Source organism: Pristiophorus japonicus, chromosome 9 (genome assembly GCF_044704955.1).
Source record: "Pristiophorus japonicus isolate sPriJap1 chromosome 9, sPriJap1.hap1, whole genome shotgun sequence".
NCBI classification, from domain to species: domain Eukaryota; kingdom Metazoa; phylum Chordata; class Chondrichthyes; family Pristiophoridae; genus Pristiophorus; species Pristiophorus japonicus.
The window spans coordinates 132,289,519-132,309,796 of NC_091985.1; the positions used below are offsets into that span (position 1 = coordinate 132,289,519).

General features: G+C 45.7%; 1 protein-coding gene across 1 annotated transcript in view; it reads right to left on the minus strand.

The window, feature by feature from the left end:
* The window catches only part of plcb4a (phospholipase C, beta 4a), a 600,847-nt gene that overhangs the window by 84,923 nt on the left and 495,646 nt on the right, over nucleotides 1-20,278 (minus strand). The window contains exons 32-34 of the mRNA XM_070889861.1: nucleotides 14,418-14,533; nucleotides 4,758-4,833; nucleotides 2,426-2,601 (exon numbers count right to left, since the gene is read on the minus strand). Of these exons, the coding sequence (XP_070745962.1) occupies nucleotides 2,426-2,601; nucleotides 4,758-4,833; nucleotides 14,418-14,533 (368 nt within the window). The remainder of the gene's footprint in view (nucleotides 1-2,425; nucleotides 2,602-4,757; nucleotides 4,834-14,417; nucleotides 14,534-20,278) is intronic.

The following is a 20,278-nucleotide window of genomic DNA, read 5'->3' on the forward strand; positions in this document are numbered from 1 at the left end:
ATTCAGAGTGTGCTTTTCTTTAGGATATATAGAGGTACTGAAGAATTGTAGTTTCCTATATTTTAAAAGACCTGATGGCTTACATCCTAGGGTCTTGAGAAGTAGCGGGAGGGATAGTGGATGCATTGGTTGTAATTTACCAAAATTGCTTGGATTCTGCGGAGGTCCCAGCAGATTGGAAAACTGCAAATGTAATGCCCCTATTTAAACAAGGAGGCAGACAAAAAGCAAGAAACTATAGACCAGTTAGCCTAACATCTGTGGTTGCGAAAATGTTGGAGTCCATTATTAAAGAAGCAGTAGCAGGACATTTGGAGAAGCAAAATTCAGTCAGACAGAGTCAGCATAGATTTATGAAGGGGAAGCCATGTTTGACAAATTTGCTAGAACTCTTTGAGGATGTAACGAACAGGATGGATAAAGGGGAACCAGTGGATATGGTGTATTTGAACTTCCAAAAAGCATGTGACAAGGTGCCACATAAAAGGTTACTGCACAAGATAAAAGTTCACGGGGTTCGGGATAATATATTAGCAGGGATAGAGGATTGGCTAACGAACAGAAAATAGAGAGTAGGGATAAATGGTTCATTCTCGGGTTAGCAATCAGTAACCAGTGAGGTGCCGCAGGGATCAGTGCTGGGACCCCAACTATTTACAATCTATATTAACTACTTGGAGGAAGGAACCGAGTGTAATGTAGCCAAGTTTGCTGACGATACAAAGATGGGAGGAAAAGCAATGTGTGAGGGGGACACAAAAAATCTGCGAAAGGACATAGACAGGCTAAGTGAGTGGGCGAAAATTTGGTAGATGGAATATAATGTTGGAAAAAGTGAGGTCATGCACTTTGGCAGAAAAAAATCAAATTATTTAAATGGAAAACGATTGCAAAGTGCAGCAGTACAACAGGACCTGGGGGTACTTGTGCATGTAACACAAAAAGTTAGTATGCAGGTACAGCAATGGAATCTTGGCCTTTATTGCAAAGAGGATGGAGTATAAAAGCAGGGAAGTCTTGCTACAGTTGTTGGTGAGGCCACACCTGGAATACTGCGTGCAGTTTCCATATTTACGAAAGGTTATACTTGCTTTGGAGGCAGTTCAGAGAAGGTTCACAAGGTTGATTCCGGGGATGAGGGGGTTGACTTATGAGGAAAGGGTGAGTAGGTTGGGGTTCTACTCATCGGAATTCAGAAGAATGAGAGGTGATCTTATCGAAACGTATAAGATTATGAGGGGGCTTGACAAGGTGGATACAGAGAGGGTGTTTCCACTGATAGGGGAGACTGGAACTAGTGGGCATAATAGAATAAGGGGCTGCCCATTTAAAACTGAAGTGAGGAGAAATTTCTTCTCTCAGAGGGTTGTGGATCTGTGGAATTCACTGCCTGAGAGAGCTGTGGAAGATGGGACATTGAATAAATTTAAGACAGAAATAGACAGTTTCTTAAACGATAAGGGAATAAAGGATTATGGAGAGCGGGCAAGGAAGTTGGCCAGAGTCCATGATCGGATCAGCCATGATCGTATTAAATGGCGGAGCAGGCTCGAGGGGCCGTATGGCCTACTCCTGCTCCTATTTCTTATGTAAAAGTGCTGGTATATGTGCGCACCAGGATTTTAAAAATCTGGAACCTGACGTTTGTACATTGCAAAAACATGTAGTAAGCAACAGGTCATCACATTGCTAGATAAGTTGCAATAGTAGGATTTAATTTATTAAGTGATGCGGAGATATATAACAATTTCTATATACATTATGCATTCTGGATTTGACTAATTGGCGGGACTACCACCAGATGTGTGGCGGGCCAGGACATCTGCCTATCTGTTTGGTCTGGCGCTGATCCCCATGAATTTCCTGGGGTCAGCCTCATTAGATTTTTGCAGGTGGGGGGGGGGGGGGGGGGGGCGGGGTGGCGGTGCTCTAGCTGGTCTATCCACTTACGCCAGGGGGCTCACCGGAGGGGAGTCGCAGAATCTGCAGCACGCCCTGGGCACTTGCAGCAGTGTTGAAGAAGCTAACAGTCTCCTGCACCATAACAAGATGATGATCCATCATAAAAACCTCAAATTTCACAGGTGCTCTGGCTGTGGGTGTTGTGGGGCAGGGATGGGGACGAATGGGGATTTAATATTTAAAAAGCTAATCCACTCCTTGTATCAACACCTATTTTACACGGGCACATTAAGCGTCCAGTATTGCCATGACAATGGTGGACAATGTGATGGAGGGCATCGCTCGTCATTACATACTTACTAAAGTACCTCTACCCATATCTGGTGAGGCACGTCCAGCAGCTGCAGCTGCTACTACTTTTGGCTAAAAATCTCAGAAGGGGCAACAACCTGTGGGCAATTTTCCACTCCGCTCACCCCAGTATTGAAAAATCCAGGCCTACATGTCTAAGCTTGTTACATACCTATCGTGAATAAGTTTGAGGTGCTGACTTTGTTGCTCATGCATACTGATGAGCAGTTTCTTTAACGATTCACACTGTTGGCTCAAATGAAGATCCCTTAGCTCCTGTTCTTCTGCACAATGTACATTTATCATTTCCGACCATTCCTTGGTCTGCTGAGTAACAATCTCTTTTACCTGTTGAAAGAAAGGAATGTCACAGGTCATATACCATTGAAATGCAAGTACAGAAGGTTATTGTGTTAGTCAACACAGAAACGTGAACTCAAAAATCACACAGTTGTCTAGATTTTGGAGGAGTTTATGTCAGACTTGCTATTGGCAGATTTTAAACAGACTCAAATGGATAGTTTGCTATTTTGCACTACGTTTTCAATTAGTGGAGCTTCTGGTACAGATTGATGTGGGTGTGGGTAAAACTGCTGCTGGGAGTGAAAAATTTGCATGTAAGCAAAATTTAGAGGAATGGATTTGACGAAAGTATAACGTTACAATAGGATGAGAAAAATTCTGTAAACCGTTTTCCACAGTGCTTACATTGTATGAATTACATTGTACAATTATGATTTTGTGGGTAAACAGTAAGCATTTTTTTTTCAACTTGTATTGCAGAATGAACAAGATAAAAATAGCAATAGTTTGTGCATGTGTTTCGAAAATAATTGTATATCTCCCATCAACAGCAGTTATACACAAGGATAAAAAAATATGCTTCCCACCATGATGGAGATTGAATTTGCGTTTTTATGATTTTCCATTCCTCTTTTGAATCTGAGCCATATACTTATGTTAATAGCTAAAATTTATTAAAGTCTCTGAATGTTTCAGGGCACAGTTTTTCAGATAACTATAAGCAGAATTATCAATGTTGGAAAATTCCATTCTTAAAATGTGGTGCCTTAGATCAGTCAATGCATTTAAAACATATCCTCTTCACTGCAGTTCTGAACATTACTGCCTGATTTATATGAATCACACTGCATGCTAAATTACCAGTCTCAATTGTTCCCTGCAGAGATGCCAAGTGGAGTCGAGAGTCTGGAAATTGCTGTTGGTGATATTAACATCTTAGTATGAAATTTCTTTGTCAGGTAATTTAACGCAGGAGTTAACCATTGTTGCCTAAAGTAGCGGACAAAAGAATGTCATGCAAATGCATTAAGCTTTTGGTGCAGAAATTATGGTCGGTGGCTTCCCATGGGCGGATGCCTACGACCTGAAAAAAATCTACGAACTTACCTGGTAGTTCGGCGGCTTACGGTCCTGGGCCTCTGCGAATAGGCCTGCGTAGAGACCGACGTTTCCCAGGAGTGCGAGCATTTCGTAAGTGTCCCTGGGATCATGTGGGCCGGCCCAACCAATGAAAGAAAGGGGATTCCCATTCATACTTGTGGTGAGTTCCGTATGTACGGAATCACCACAAGTATGAATGGGAATACCCCAAAAATACATGTACAAGCTTTTCTCAGGTGTAAGAATTTCACGGGCATTCGCTGGGCAGAAGTTGAACAAATAGTCCAACTCTCCACCAGTGACTATCCATTTCTGTCAGATTCGTACAATCTGTCAAGAGGATTCTTGACAGATCGCAAGTTCCGGGTTTCGGCGCATGCGCAGTGCATACCTAACCCTGGAATTTGCGGGGCCCCTATGGGCACATGCGTACCTCATACTCTCCCGTAGGGGCCGTGAATTCAGCCTCATTATCTTTAAAATATGAGAATTTTCACCTTCAGGTAAGAAAACAAATAGCAAAACAATAACATTTTTTTAATGATCAACCAACACAAGTAATGTTCAAATAACTTTAAAAGGAATTAGAGTTGCACCTCCTGCCATGTGAAATAAATGAGTCTGTGATCGCGTTAAGAATACAGTTTCTTTTGCTGTTCATTTTCTCCTGCACATTCCTGTACTGGTGTTTATCGGTACATTTACCTATTTTGAAATCATCTGAACAAACTTTCTGGTGAATAAAATTTCAGACTGTTACTAATTTTCTTTGCAAGAGTTTTTGTTTATTTTAAATATTGCACAAAGTTTTTGCATGGAAATCTTGTAGAAAAAATCCTTGTTGCATCTTTGTTTGGAAAAGTTATATTTATTCAGACACAAACAAAAATAATAGTGAAATCTTTTGACTATACAGATTGCGATAAATAAGTTCCTGTTATAAATCTTTACTGAGCACAAATTTGTTTCTGACTTAATGCTGGCAAACTTATTCTAGTCTTATGCACGTTCAGTTTTAATCCACATTTCTGTTCATTCTACTACATTATATATAACACATTTTAACATAGTAAGTAGTTTAAAATGCAACATTGCACTACCTTTAACTTGTGGTCTGAAGACAATGCCTCTATTTTGATCTCTGTTTCTTTCTTCAAATCAATACAATTATTTTCTCTGAAAATAAGGAAAATCGAGTTAACATTAATAATTTTCTATCCTATTTTTCCCAGTTACTAATAGTCAATGTACTCGCTCTTCTCAGGTAAATATTAAAGAGCAAAAGAAAGAAGATGTTAAGAAACACATTCTCTCTTTACTATCTTATGTACCAGAATAAGCACAATACATAATTAGAAATAAGAGAGGTTCTTGACCTTAACAATTTAGCATCATGAATCTCTGGATCATTTAGAAGAATGAGAGGGGATCTCATAGAAACATATAAAATTCTGACGGGACCCGACAGGTTAGATGCAGAAAGAAGGTTCCCGATGTTGGGGAAGTCCAGAGCCAGGTATCACAGTCTCAGGATAAGGGGCAAGCCAGTTAGGACTGAGATGAGGAGAAACTTCTTCACTCAGAGAGTTGTGAACCTGTGGAATTCTCTACCACAGAAAGTTGTTGAGGCCAGTTAGTTCGATATATTCAAAAGGGAGTTAGATGTGGCCCTTACGGCTAAAGGGATCGAGGGGTATGGAGAGAAAGCAGAGATGCGGTACTGAAGTTGCATGATCAGCCATGAGAATATTGAATGGTGGTGCAGGCTCAAGGAGCCGAATGGCCTACTCCTGCACCTATTTTCTATGTCTATGTTTCTATACCCCAACTGCTTGCCACCAAGGATAAGATATTTAAGCAGTTCTGGGGCTGCTTCTGTGGTCAGAAGATGGTGCCAGGACCATGCACCTGTGGCATTATGGCGTGTTAATCATGGATGAACAGCACATTCGGATATTATTGTGATTCAGATCACCTGATGCACAACGAGCGTGCAGAGATCAATGGACAAGATATCATGTGAGAGCAGTTATCAAAATGCTGCTGCTTGCGTTCTTGAGTTGACATGCACATTGCCCAGGAAGAAATTCTACACACCTAAAATGACCACAACAAAGAAGGTGAAGGAGCAGCAGCACTGCTCCTTTTGAGGATGCAATTTTGGACGTTTTGCTCCATGCAGTTCTTAAAAAAAAACGGTAGTCCTCCGAGGTGCTCAGTACAGCTTCTGATAAAACTGAATGGGCTAGAAATTTGACTTGGGCGGTGGTGGAAAATGGCCATTATACGCAATGCCTGATATTCAGTTCCATTGATTGAAGTGGAACTGAATATCAGGCACTATGTATAACGGGCGGCCGATCGAATACCGCCCACTTTGTGCTACCGCCCAAGATGAATTTCTAGGCCAACGTGTTCAATGCCTAGATGGAGGTGGCACAGCATGTGACTTCTCTCTGACCCTCTCTGAAGAGAAAGGACGGCCGGAATTTTGCCACCGCTCACAGGACAGGATAGGAGGTGGGTCAGCTGTGAAATTTGAAATGATTGGCAGCGGGTCGGGACCTCGCTGTCAACCTGCTGCCACACTACTTTACCAGTTATCAGTCTGTCGACGCTGAACAGACCTGACATGCAGCAGCGGGGGAGGCAATTTAGGTCATTATGACCTTGTTAAGAGGCTATTAAAAAGAATTTTGAGCTGAACTTAACATTTTACCAGGTTCTCCACGAGGTTAACACTGCTCGGTGATCACTTCAGGAAGGACATCAGGGAGTTGTGTGACCATGAATTAATTTCTTTACCTGACAGCTGCAAAAGCTCCCATCTCTTAGCTGTTCATTTCCCAAGATCAAAAGCTCTTGCTTACTGCATTTGGAAGGCACATTGATCTTTATGTAGGTTGCAAGTATTTGGAGTAATCTCTCTATCCAGTTTCACTTCACTGGAACAACCTCTCTCACCATTGATAGATCGCTTCTGTCATCTCAAGTTCACCTGCCATCCATTACATTAGCATCAGTGCCCTTGAAACTATCTCACTTTGGTCCTCAGAATCCCACCACAATAAGCCAAACTTCTCCGCAATCAACTGATGCTGCACTGAACACAGGGCATCAGCAGCTGACCATATTGCTGCCTGGAGGTCAGGGCTGGCCTCACCATGGTAAGATTAACTTCACTTGATGCTGTACATCCTGGTTGCCACATGATGTGCCAGGTTGGCACTATCCCACACAAATACCAGAAAGCATCCCGACAATGCCCAAACCATTCCTTTTACACTCATCACCATTGCAGAGTACCGTTATGTTTCATCATTCACTACAACTCACGAAACCATTTCCAAAGGTGCACACAAATCTGTCCAAGAACGCAAAGTGTTGAAAATAAAGGTTTCAATGTTTGACAACAGGGGGGGTTAACAGAAACTTTACATTAACATTGGCGAAAATACCCAAGTGCCTACCCTTGTGTGTTGTTAGTTGGTATGATTGGACCAGGATGAGGCTGAGGGTGAGTGTGAGGGGTGGTTACTGAGATGGGGAAGTGATAACATAGAGAGAGACAGATGGATGGAGGTGCAAGGTAAGTTGATGTGAGTAACGATGTGCAGAAGTAGGTTAGGGAAGGCAGAGTGATGGGGATGTGATGAGAGGCACAGCAGGATGAGGTTGAATGTGGCTGTGTGCTAACATTTTGTGATCCACTGAGATCATTGAAAGGTTCGCGCAACTGCAACCTGGTCCTCCTGACGACATTCCTGCTTGTGCTCTTCTGTGCAATGTGCAACCAGGCTGTGTTGATCTCTTGGGGAGGTCTCTTCCGCCCATTGGAAGGGAAGAGAACCTCCCTGCTTGTTGTGACTCCCTCCATAACTATATGGAGGAGTCAAGGGAAAGCCTGGGTGCAGCTGTGCACCTCTATGCAGGGCTTGCCAGTGTTTGCAGCAGCTCAATGCTGTAGAACACTGACAGCACAACTGTCAAAATCAATTTGCACATGGTTCCTTTAAGGAAACCAGCTGATGACACGTCATCAAATTATGTCATCAGACCCGTTTCCTGCAATTGGCCCGGGAAATGCGGTGGGCGGGCTTAACAAGCCCAATCAATAGACAATTATTTTACACAGCACGCTGGAGCCAGCAGTGAGGCTGGGACTTGCCACCTACTCTGGCCGCTCTAGACCTGCCGAGGTAGGCGAAATCGTGACCGAAATGTCAAAGGTCAGAAAAGTTGCAAAGGTAAGTGTATTCACACCTCGCTGACATTTGCTTAAGATGAACGGCAGCAGCTTGTTGCAGTTTCAGAGAAACAACACTACAGCATTCAGACATACATAATAACATGCATAAATTTTGCTAAACTAAACCACCAAAATACAAGCTAGCTGCATGGACTCACATTAGGTAGATGGTAGGCTGAGCACTAAAGTGACAATAGTCCTGAAATTCCAGGTGCGCTGCTGTAGCTCCCATCTTCTCTAGCCGCCACCCAGTGACTGCATCCCAAATTATTGGAATGGAAACATTTGTTTTGCTTGGATGCAATTCCCTAAACCACCAGCAGGAATATAAAGAGGCACCATACCATTTTGACAGCAAAAGGAAGCCAGGCAAGGCCTTGAAGATAATTATCTTTGTATATTGTGCACCCAATTTAGAAAGTGAGCCTCTTTGTCAAACTATTAGATCCTCTCTTGGATTGATTAACACCCCATAATAAAGATTACAGGCCCCATAAGGCCCGCAGTGGTCTGTGAGGCCTATAGCGTGTGTAAAAGGAATTCCTGAGGTACCCCATAACTCCCCATATAAGATTCTTCATATGGTGGGCAGGGGGGGGGGGGGGGTTCATGGCCAATGATCCGCCCATGCACCTCCGTCACTGAAATTTAAAAGCGAACAGAAAATGATCGGCATCCCAATATAACCAGGTTCTGCCACAAATTCCCAGTTTCCCACCTGGGCAGAAATGGAACGTTCCGTTCTCTCTAACCCGAGAAATTTTCTTTCTTATTCCCACACAAGTCTCTTTAATGTCGGCTTACATAAGCCAATATCATATACCAAGTGGAAGGAGGTTGTAACAGAGGGGAATCTGACAACTTGTGCTTAGTGACTCCCTGTGAGGGGAGGATCTCCCAAATTCTGGGGCCAGAGGTAAGAGAGAGGATGGGAGGAAGGGAAAATTGGAGGGCAGCACTAGTATAATTGTTTACTTTTCATTCTTTCTCCTCACCCTCGCCTCTCCCCCCGTCATCTCTTCAATTAATTCAGTTATTGACTGGCGAACAGGCACAGACTGCACTGCTGCAGATTAACACAAAGGGGGGCGAAACTGCCTTGCACCCCTATTGGGGGCGGTAACCTTCCGGGGCTGGGACTTTTGACGCCCGGTGTGGAAGTCCTGCCCTCGCCGCGGAATAGCCCTTACCACACCCAGAAAAGAAGCGGAGTGCAATCTCCTGCGATCCACTTCCTTTGGGGGCAGTAACCGGGGCGTTACTGGGACGGGGAGTCAAGCGCTATGCGGATGTTCCACGTAACACTGACATACTTCAATGCCACTCCCCTTTGCTTAAAGGGGAGGGCCGCTGTGCACTCTGCACGGCCTCTGATGGCCTTCACTGGGCCAACAGGGCAGCGTGCGAACGGGCCAGCAGCCCGGCACCCAAGGCAGAGTGCCGGGCTGCACGATGTCGGCCTGGACCATGCTAGGACTGCCATCGTCGAGCCTACCCAACAGTCAGCCACCAAAAAAAGATGGCGGCCCGGGGCACTGGCGCCCTCCCCTTTAAGCACTGCCCGAGAGCGGACGTCGGCCAGCTTCGCGACATGCGGGGCGGTAAGGGGTCGCCATGCATGGCGTTGACGTCATCGGCGACCTGGGGCACTAACCATGGGGCGCAGCAGCACCTCTGCAAGCTCCCAGGCGGTAGAGCCCCCCTCCCCCGGGTGAAAACTGAACTGTGCCCCTTTAGTGCTCAGGTAGTAATAAAGCAAGTGGAGGTGGCAACGGAGCAGGTAGAAATCGGCTGAATGTAGGACCAACTCCAGCATTCTTTCAGATGCTAAATAAAAATCAAGTATTCAGATCTTGCAGGGCCAGCCTGCAAATGGAGCTAGATATTTGACCATCAGCATTTCATGGAGTTTGCCGAAGAGCCTGAAAAATGTAGAGGTGAGGATGTAGCAATTCACTAGCTGCATCTGTAGACTGCTGCATGGCTGCAATGGGGCTCCTGCTGACCGAGATCTTAAGTGTAGGCGCAGATTCCCCAATGAATGCTTTGACTTCAGTATAAGCAGTCTTTTTTTAATATTTGTTCCTGGCAAGGCCAGCATTTGTTGCCCATCACTAGTTGCCCTTGAGAAGGTGTTGGTGAGCTGCTTTCTTAAACCGCTGCAGTCCATGTGGTGAAGGTACTCCCACATGCTGTTATGGAGGGAGTTCCAGAATTTTGACTCAGCAACGATGAAGGATGGTGTGTAACTTGGAGTGGAACTTACAGGTGATGGTGTTCCCATGCACCTGCTGCCCTTGCCCTTCTAGGTAGTAGATGTCGCAGGTTTTGGAGGTGCTGTTGAAGAAGTCTTGGCGAGTTGCTGCAGTGCATCTTGTAGATGGTACACACTGTAGCCATGGTGGTGGAGGGAATGAATGTTGAAGGTAGTGGATGGGGTGCCGATCAAGCGGGCTGCTTTATCTGGATGGTGTCGAGCTTCTCGAGTGCTGTTCGAGCTACACTTATCCAGGCAAGTGGAGAGTATTCCATCACACTTCTGACTTGTTGATGGTGGAAAGGCTTTAGGGAGTCAGGAGGTGAGACACTCATCACAGAAAACCCAGCCTCTGACCTGCTCTTGTGACCACAGTATTTATGTGGCTGGTCCAATTAAGTTTCTGGTCAATGATGACCCTCAGGATATTGATGGTGGGGGATTCGGCAATGGTAATGCCGTTAAATGTCAAGGTACAGTGGTTAGACTCTCTCTTGTTGGAGATAGTCATTGCCTGGCATTTGTATGGTGCGAATGTTACTTGCCACTTATCAGCCGAAGCCTGAATGTTGACGAGGTCTTGCTGGATGCGGGCATGGATGGCTTCATTATCTGGGGGGTTGCAAATGGAACTGAACACTGTGCAATCATCAGCGAACATCCCCACTTCTGACCTTTAATATAAGCAGTCTGTCGAGCCTGGATTCAGTTTGCTAGGAATTGGATTGTGACTGTCATTATACAGGATTTTCATGACCTCTTTGTTGCTTAGTGGTATGCACCCACACAGATCACATGACATGCTGAGGGAATTCCCAGCACGAAGGGAATGGCATGAATTGGAATGGATGATGGCACTGTTTCTCAGGATTGTGACACATCTGTACCACCCTACTCAAATGTCTCCAGACGTGCCTGAAAACATGCAGGATCAAGCAACCACTGTCGTATTATAAATGGTGCCAGCAGACGATATTGGAACATCTCATTCTCAAAAGGCACACTCTTCCTCCTCCCACTAGGGAATCATTTAGAAGTACCACACGATTAGGTCAAAGGCAAACAAAGTTTTCACAAAAGGGGACCATTGTAGTAAGAAACATTGACAAAGCATTCACCACACGTTATTAACAAAAATAAATGTTATTTGGGATGAGGCATCATAAAATAGTAGTTGTGAAATATTGCGATATAAGGCAATGGTTGCAGAAAACTGCCTATTTCCATCACTGCCTCCTGAGAGAGATCATCGCATGATAAGTGCACATCAGTCAATATATATACACGGGTGAGTAAAAGCAGGTGGGATGTAACTCCCTAAGCTGTAAATATATCTTCATCTCATTACTTCTCAGTTCCTCCTCTGTCTTCTCCAAAATTAGCAAATATAGTGGTGTACCTAGCAGAATAACCAAGGTCAGGATGTGACAGACCACTACAAAGTCCAGCTTGAAAATGCCAAGAACAGATTTAATTGGCCACAAAAAGGAATTAGTACAGGCAGAAAACAAATTGAAACAAATCGAACAAATATATTCTCTTTAACAGATCAAGCCCAAATGGCTAAAGGAATATTGCAGGCAGCAACCGTTTTGCTGGTCACGGGAATGTGGGAAGGGAGGACCTTGAGACAATCACTATCACTAGGGGGGTAGTGCTGGACAGGCTAATGGGACTCAAGGTAGACAAGTCCCCTGGTCCTGATGAAATGCATCCCAGGGTATTAAAAGAGATGGCGGAAGTTATAGCAGATGCATTCGTTATAATCTACCAAAATTCTCTGGACTCTGGGGAGGTACCAGCGGATTGGAAAGCAGCTAATGTAACGCCTCTGTTTAAAAAAGGGGGCAGACAAAAGGCAGGTAACTATAGGCCGGTTAGTTTAACATCTGTAGTGGGGAAAATGCTTGAAGCTATCATTAAGGAAGAAATAGCGGGACATCTAGATAGAAATAGTGCAATCAAGCAGACGCAACATGGATTCATGAAGAGGAAATCTTGCTTAACTAATTTACTGGAATTCTTTGAGGATATCACGAGCATGGTGGATAGAGGTGTACCGATGGATGTGGTGTATTTAGATTTCCAAAAGGCATTCGATAAGGTGCCACACAAAAGGTTACTGCAGAAAATAAAGGTATGCGGAGTCGTAGGAAATGTATTAGCATGAATAGAGAATTGGCTGGCTAACAGAAAGCAGAGAGTCGGGATAAATGGGTCCTTTTCGGGTTGGAAATCGGTGATTAGTGGTGTGCCACAGGGATCGGTGCTGGGACCACAACTGTTTACAATATACATAGATGACCTGGAAGAGGGGACAGAGTGTAGTATAACAAAATTTGCAGGTGACACAAAGTATAGTGGGAAAGTGGGTTGTGTAGAGGACACAGAGAGGCTGCAAAGAGATTTAGCGAATGGGCTAAGGTTTGGCAGATGGAATACAATGTCAGAAAATGTGAGGTCATCCACCTTGGAAAAAAAAAACAGTAAAAGGGAATATTATCTGAATGGGGAGAAATTACAACATGCTGCAGTGCAGAGGGACCTGGGGGTCCTTGTGCATGAATCCCAAAAAGTTAGTTTGCAGGTGCAACAGGTAATCAGGAAGGCGAATGGAATGTTGGCCTTCATTGCGAGAGGGATGGAGTACAAAAGCAGAGAGGTCCTGCTGCAACTGTACAGGGTATTGGTGAGGCCTCACCTGGAGTACTGCGTGCAGTTTTGGTCACCTTACTTAAGGAGAGATATACTAGCTTTGGAGGGGGTACAGAGACGATTCACTAGACTGATTCCGGAGATGAGGGGGTTACCTTATGATGATAGATTGAGTAGACTGGGTCATTACTCGTTGGAGTTCAGAAGGATGAGGGGTGATCTTATAGAAACATTTAAAATAATGAAAGGGACAGACAAGATAGAGGCAGAGAGGTTGTTTCCACTGGTCAGGGAGACTAGAACTAGGGGGCACAGCCTCAAAATACGGGGGAACCAATTTAAAACCGAGTTGAGAAGGAATTTTGTCTCCCAGAGGGTTGTGAATCTGTGGAATTCTCTGCCCAGGGAAGCAGTTGAGGCTAGCTCATTGAATGTATTCAAATCACAGATAGATAGATTGTTAACCAATAAGGGAATTAAGGGTTATGGGGAGCGGGCAGGTAAGTGGAGCTGAGTCCACGGCCAGATCAGCCATGATCTTGTTGAATGGCGGAGCAGGCTCGAGGGGCTAGATGGCCTACTCCTGTTCCTAATTCTTATGTTCTTATGTGACAATGAATGACATGAGTGCATTCCCGATGCTGATCACATATATTAGGGCAATAGCTCATTAATATTAACCGTAATGAGGGAAGCACATATCATCTGATCATGAGTCACTGCCTGATCACATGACAGTTCATTTAGCACTTGAATAACCAACGAGCCTAAGGCCGGTGTGCTTGATAATATGGAGCCTACTCACCCGATACAGCATGTATACATTATGGAATCAGCTCCTACTGCCTTACCAAGATTGAAGACTTCCTCTAAGACTGTCTAATAAAATAAGGTCAAACTTCAAAGACGGCAGATACTTATCCCCATTATCTATGAGGTTGTGTTGATATCAACAAAATAAATCTAATTTCCAAACCTGATTATATATTCACAATGATATTGTCACCAAATCCAGAGATATCATTCTTAAGCAGTAAATAAAGATATTGTAGAAATTTGATATGTATGTGTGTAAGAGAGATAGAGAGCTGTGGGTTAACCATCAGTATGATTAAATTACATAGAGAAAAAAAAAGGGGCTGGAACTCCCAAATCGATATTTCTATTATTTAGCATTAAAGAGTGGAAACCAGAAACCCAACTGGCATGGAGCAGAACAGAAAGTGGTACACTTATCACAGCTGAGATGCCACCAATGGATACAAGATTACTACTTATTTTCTAGGTCTGTCAGGCGATTAAAAAAATTAATCTCAATTAATCTAGCTTTTAATTACATAAAAACACAATGCTAGGATCTGGCAGTAGGCCTCCCTGACCCATTTTCCTTCCTCATCAATCGCTATACCATCCGAAAAATAATCCAGGCCTACATCTTAGCCTACAGATTAAATTCATAATTTGTTCTTAAAGTTTATCACTTCATCTGATCCCCTCAAAATATTTAAAGTGCTTGTCCTCGAGGTAACACAAATACTAGGTATCTACCATCCCATACATTACCGTTACTGAGAAATAACATAGGAATCAGGTACTTACCCCTTTTTCTTGATTGCCTTTTCTAAAACCTTCTCTTGAGTTAATTTATCCTTGTCGTGTTGCGCCACCATTTTGTCCACTTGCAAACAATGTGATTTCTGTGTGGCACTGTGTTCCTGGAACAAGAATTAGTTATCAGCTGCAATGTTTAACAGATTGATAGAATATTAGATTGGAGCTGAAATTGTGAGTGCAGAGATTGCTTATGAAACAAATACAAAACAACTGCATTCGGTAAGCATTCTTTAAAATGCTACTCATTATTAAACACAAATTGGGCTAGAAATTCAGTTTTCAGCTGAAACAATATTTGTTCGCCAAAATTACCATTTTTGCTTTGCGATCGCTATTAGGCCGGAAATTCAACCTTTAATTTGTGCAGCGGTAAAAATCGGCGTTGCACGAGGACTCGCAGCACAAACTGTGACCCTCGCCAATTTTAGTCCGAGGCCGATACCGCTGCAAGAGAGGCCTTGGGAGGGTGGAAAAACACCGAAAAATAAATTGGAAAAAAATATGCATATATTAACAAAACATTGAGAATCGAATCGCTAAGAAAGAATTTTAAAAAATATGCAACTTACCTTTTTGCAGGTCTTCGTACTTGCTGCTGCTGGCAGGGCTGCTATGACAGGTTTTTCCCTGTCGGTATTCTGAGCACAGAATACGGGTGCAGAGAGAGCCAAATTTCGACTGTTGTACGATGGCGCTCCTCTCCCCAGCGGCACATGGAAACATAGACATAGAAACATAGAAAATAGGTGCAGGAGTAGGCCATTCGGCCCTTCTAGCCTGCACCGCCATTCAATGAGTTCATGGCTGAACATTCAACTTCAGTACCCCATTCCTGCTTTCTCGCCATACCCCTTGATCCCCCTAGTAGTAAGGACCTCATCTAACTCCTTTTTGAATATATTTAGTGAATTGGCCTCAACAACTTTCTGTGGTAGAGAATTCCACAGGTTCACCACTCTCTGGGTGAAGAAGTTCCTTTGCATCTCGGTCCTAAATGGCTTACCCCTTATCCTTAGACTGTGACCTCTGGTTCTGGACTTCCCCAACATTGGGAACATTCTTCCTGCATCTAACCTGTCTAACCCCGTCAGAATTTTAAATGTTTCTATGAGGTCCCCTCTCATTCTTCTGAACTCCAGTGAATACAAGCCCAGTTGATCCAGTCTTTCTTGATAGGTCAGTCCCGCCATCCCGGGAATCAGTCTGGTGAACCTTGGTGAAAGTGCCGCCGCAAAAGGTCACCGAAATTCCCGCAGCAAAAGTCAGGTCGCAAAATCGCTGAATTGCTAGCTCAAAGGCGGTAGAAATTTCACCTTGTTGCAGCCGTTTTCGGGTGTAAAACAGGCGCAACAAAGTACGTCTGAAAGACATTCGACCCAGTGTTGGTTTAGGCCATTTTTCAGTTGATCCTGACAACCACTGACGTTAGGCCCCTTATATTAGGGTTGTCAACTCTGGTAGGGTGTATTCCTGCATATTTCATCACATGACCACACCTTGAACCGCACCACTCTCACACTACCGCCATTGTTCCATCCTCCGGGCCACGACCAATTGGAAAGGGAACCAACTCTATTACTCAATTGGATTAATCACAATTGTTAGTGACACAGCCTTTTATTTCCCCAATATTTTTATAATTGATAAATGAAAGTATTAAAGAAAAATGAAAAACAAACACAATTTTGTTTAATGCCTCTGTGACTTTACTCCTGGGTTGCTCGTAACAGTGTCCTTCAGATTAAGCTTCAATCCTTGGAGACTCCAGGACAATCCTGGAGGCTTGGCCACCTTTGCCAAAATTGGTTAGGGATGAACAGAGCAGGGACCTGAATGCTGCCCCGACTCCACAGTCCTCCTGATCGCCCACCCCTCCCCATTACAACTCCATCTCCCTCCTGGGAATTACCTTTGGGCCGTCTTCAGCAAGGCATGATGCCAGATATTAATTTTCTTAAAATGAGGGAGCTACCTGTGGAGGCCCAAAAGCTCACCCAAATAATACTAATGAGGCACGAGTCCAAATTTAGGACAAGCTTTGGGCCTCCCGGTTAATGCACGTGCTCCATGTGCAGTACACCTACTTCAGGGACAAAAATGGCCATAAAATAATTTTCGCCCCAAAATATATTGAAGATTTGGAAAATGAATGAATGTTGAACTGTTTACAATATGAATTCGTATCTTGACAGAAAACTGATTTTAAATTCTTTACATTAAAATTATTAAAATAGAAAATCAGTTGGTGACTACCTCAAATGAACTACACCAAAACAAGATTTGGAACTAAATGATTTCAACATCAATTTGCAAGATTTAATTTTAATTCTAAAATGCTCTGGATGTGAAATACTAAACTGAGATAATTGGGTTCAGTAAAAATATATAGCAATATTAAATGCAAGAGGTTTTTGTTTCCAGTAATATAAACTTGGACAGCACTGAATATATTTCAATTCTAAATTTCTTATGCAATCATCTTCCATTTTGCATTAAAGATATAAACCTGTTTTAAAAAAAATCCTCTATAAATTGAAACAATAAATGTTCAAATATGGTCACTTTAACAAATAATTACTGCTATGAGGCCCATTGAATAAGTGCTCAGAAACAAGAGCACAGCTATAAACAGTGCAATACAGTCCTCGCCGCATATAGTGGGCGCATTTGTGCTCACATCATTTGCCCCCTATGGCCCCAAGTTTCGCCATGATTTGCTCCTGATTCTTAGAAATCGGAATTCTCACCATTTAGTTTGCTCCAGTTCTAGTCAGTGAGAACAGTTTCACTTTGGAACAGAATTTTTTTTTCAAAAGGGGGCGTGTCCGGCCACTTACGCCTGTTTTCAAAGTTTCGTCAGTGAAAACTTACTCCAAACTAACTTAGAATGGAGTAAGTGAAGATTTTTGTACGCTCGAAAAAACCTTGTCGACACTTTAGAAAATCAGGCGTAGGTTACAAATCAGGCGCAGGGAATGGGGGGGGGAGGGGGGGTTTAAAGGGAAGTTTACAAACATTAAACACTTCAGTTTTACAAATAAAGAGCCATCATCAATAATAAATGATAAAAACATCAATAAATCAACCAATAAATCAATTAAAAAAAAAATTACTAAGAAATAATTTAAAATAAAAATCAATAAATAAAACATTTTCTACTTACCGACTGCAGCACCGGGAGCCCTCCAACAGCGTGCTGGGATGCGCCTCCCCCCCCCCCAGTGAGTCTCTGTCAGTGTCTCTATCTCTCTGTCTGTGTGTGTCTCTCTCATTCTCTGTCTGTCAGTGTCTGTGTTTCTGACAGCGAGGGGAGGGGGAGGGGGGTAGAGGGAGAGAGGGGGGGGAGCAGAGGGAGGGAAGGGAGAGGGATGGGGAGAAGGGGGAGGGATGGGGGAGGGGGGAGGGGGGAGGAGGAGAAGGGAGAGGAGGAAAAGGGGGGGAAAGGGGAGGGGCAGGGAAAGGAGATGGGGGGGGAAAGGAGATGGGGGGAAGGAGATGGGGGGGAAAGGAGATGTGGGGGGGAAGGAGATGGGGGGGGAAGGAGATGGGGGTGGGGGGGAAGGAGATGGGGGTGAGAAGGAGATGTGGGGGAAGGAGATGGGGGGAAAGGAGATGGGGGGGAAAGGAGATGGGGGGGAAGGAGATGGGGGGGAAGGAGATGGGGGGGAAGGAGATGGGGGGAAAGGAGATGGGGGGGAAAGGAGATGGGGGGGAAAGGAGATGGGGGGGGAAAGGAGATGGGGGGGAAAGGAGATGGGGGGGAAAGGAGATGGGGGGGAAAGGAGATGGGGGGAAAGGAGATGGGGGGGAAAGGAGATGGGGGGAAAGGAGATGGGGGGGAAAGGAAATGGGGGGGAAAAGGAAATGGGGGGGAAAAGGAGATGGGGGGGGAAAGGAGATGGGGGGAGAAAGGAGATGGGGGGAGAAAGGAGATGGGGGGGAGAAAGGAGATGGGGGGGAAAGGAGATGGGGGGAAAGGAGATGGGGGGAAAGGAGATGGGGGGAAAGGAGATGGGGGGAAAGGAGATGGGGGGAAAGGAGATGGGGGGAAAGGAGATGGGGGGGAAAGGAGATGGGGGGGAAAGGAGATGGGGGGGAAAGGAGATGGGGGGAAAGGAGATGGGGGGGGGAAGGAGATGGGGGGGAAGGAGATGGGGGGGGAAGGAGATGGGGGGGGAAGGAGATGGGGGGGGGAAGGAGATGGGGGGGGGGAAAAGGAGATGGGGGGGAAAAGGAGATGGGGGGGGAAAGGAGATGGGGGGGGGGAAAGGAGATGGGGGGGGAAAAGGAGATGGGGGGGGAAAAGGAGATGGGGGGGGAAAAGGAGATGGGGGGGGAAAAGGAGATGGGGGGGGAAAAGGAGATGGGGGGGGAAAAGGAGATGGGGGGGGGTGGAAAGAAGGGGGAGGGAGGCTGAACGGGCCGGGCCCAAGACTTCGGGCAGGGCCCGTCCCCAGCACCAGATTTACAGGTAGGTGGCGTTGGGTCGGGTCGGGATCGCGGGTCGGGTCGGGGGGAGCGCGGGTCGGGGTCGGGGGGGTGGTGGGAGGGAGGTCGGTTCGGTTCGGGTCGGGGGGAGGGAGGGAGAGGGGGGTCAGGTCGGGGGGGGGGTCAGGTCGGGGGGGAGGTCAGGTCGGGTCCAGTCGGGGGGGGGGGGGGGAGAGCGGGAGTCGGGTCGGGTCGGGTCCGGAGGAAGTGGGAGTCGGGTCGGGTCCGGAGGCGGGAAGCGGGAGTCGAGTCGGGTCGGGAGGAAGCAGGAGCTGGTCGTGGGAGGAGCCTTATTCACGCAGTCCCAGTGAGGCCATTCGGCCAGGGCTAGGGGCTGTGTGCTTCGGGCCCCTCCCACACAGTTTTGGGCGCCTGGAGCTACTGCACATGCGCGCCCACTGTAGCGCGCATGTGCAGAGGTCCCGGCACTGTTTTCAGCGCAGGGACCTGGCTCCGCCCCCTACAGCTCGTGCTGCGCTGCGCTGAGCTTCAAACGACCTGCAGGGAGCTGGAGAATCTGGAAGTTTTTTTTAGGTGCACTTTGTGGCGTGAAAAACGGGCGTCCAGGTCGGGACTGCGCCGTCCTAGGCGCGGCCCGAAACCTGGGCCCAAGATGTGGTCGACATTAAATCACCTGAATGAATCTGCAGCACCAATTTGCATTTATATAGCACCTTTAACATAGTGAAGTGTCCCAAGGTGCTTCACAGGAGTGTTAGCAAAGAAAATTTGACACAGCCACATAAGGAAATATTAAGTCAAATGACCAAAAGCTTGGTCAAAGAGGTCGGTTTTAAGAAGCATCTTAAAGGAGGAAAGAAAGGTAGAGGTGGAGAGGTTTAGGGAGGGAATTCCAGAGCTTAGGGCCTGGACAATTGAAAGAACGGCCACCAATGGTATATCTACCTGAAGCTTCCACCTTCCCACTGCCTCCCGTTAGTTGTTAAGTGTGAACATCTGATGGAGACTACAGGCAGATTCAATCACTGTTCGGCCGCCGCGGAGTGTCGGATTAAGGTTAACGGGTCCTTGACGGCGCCCCTTCGCTTTAGGAGAGGGGTGCGCCAGGGATGCCCCATGTCCGGCCAGTTATACGCTGTTTGCGTGGAGCCTTTCCTGCGCCTCTTGCGGACGAGATTGACGGGACTGGCTCTGCAAGGGCCGGGCGTGGGGGTCGTCCTCTCGGCTTACGCCGATGACGTGCTCCTCGCGGTAGAGGATCCCGCTGACCTGCGGTGGATGCGTGAGTGCCAGGAGATTTACTCGGCCGCGTCCTCCGCCAGGATCAACTGGGAGAAATGTTCCGGACTCCTGGTGGGTCAGTGGCGGGTGGACTCCCTGCCGGAGGAGCTCAGGCC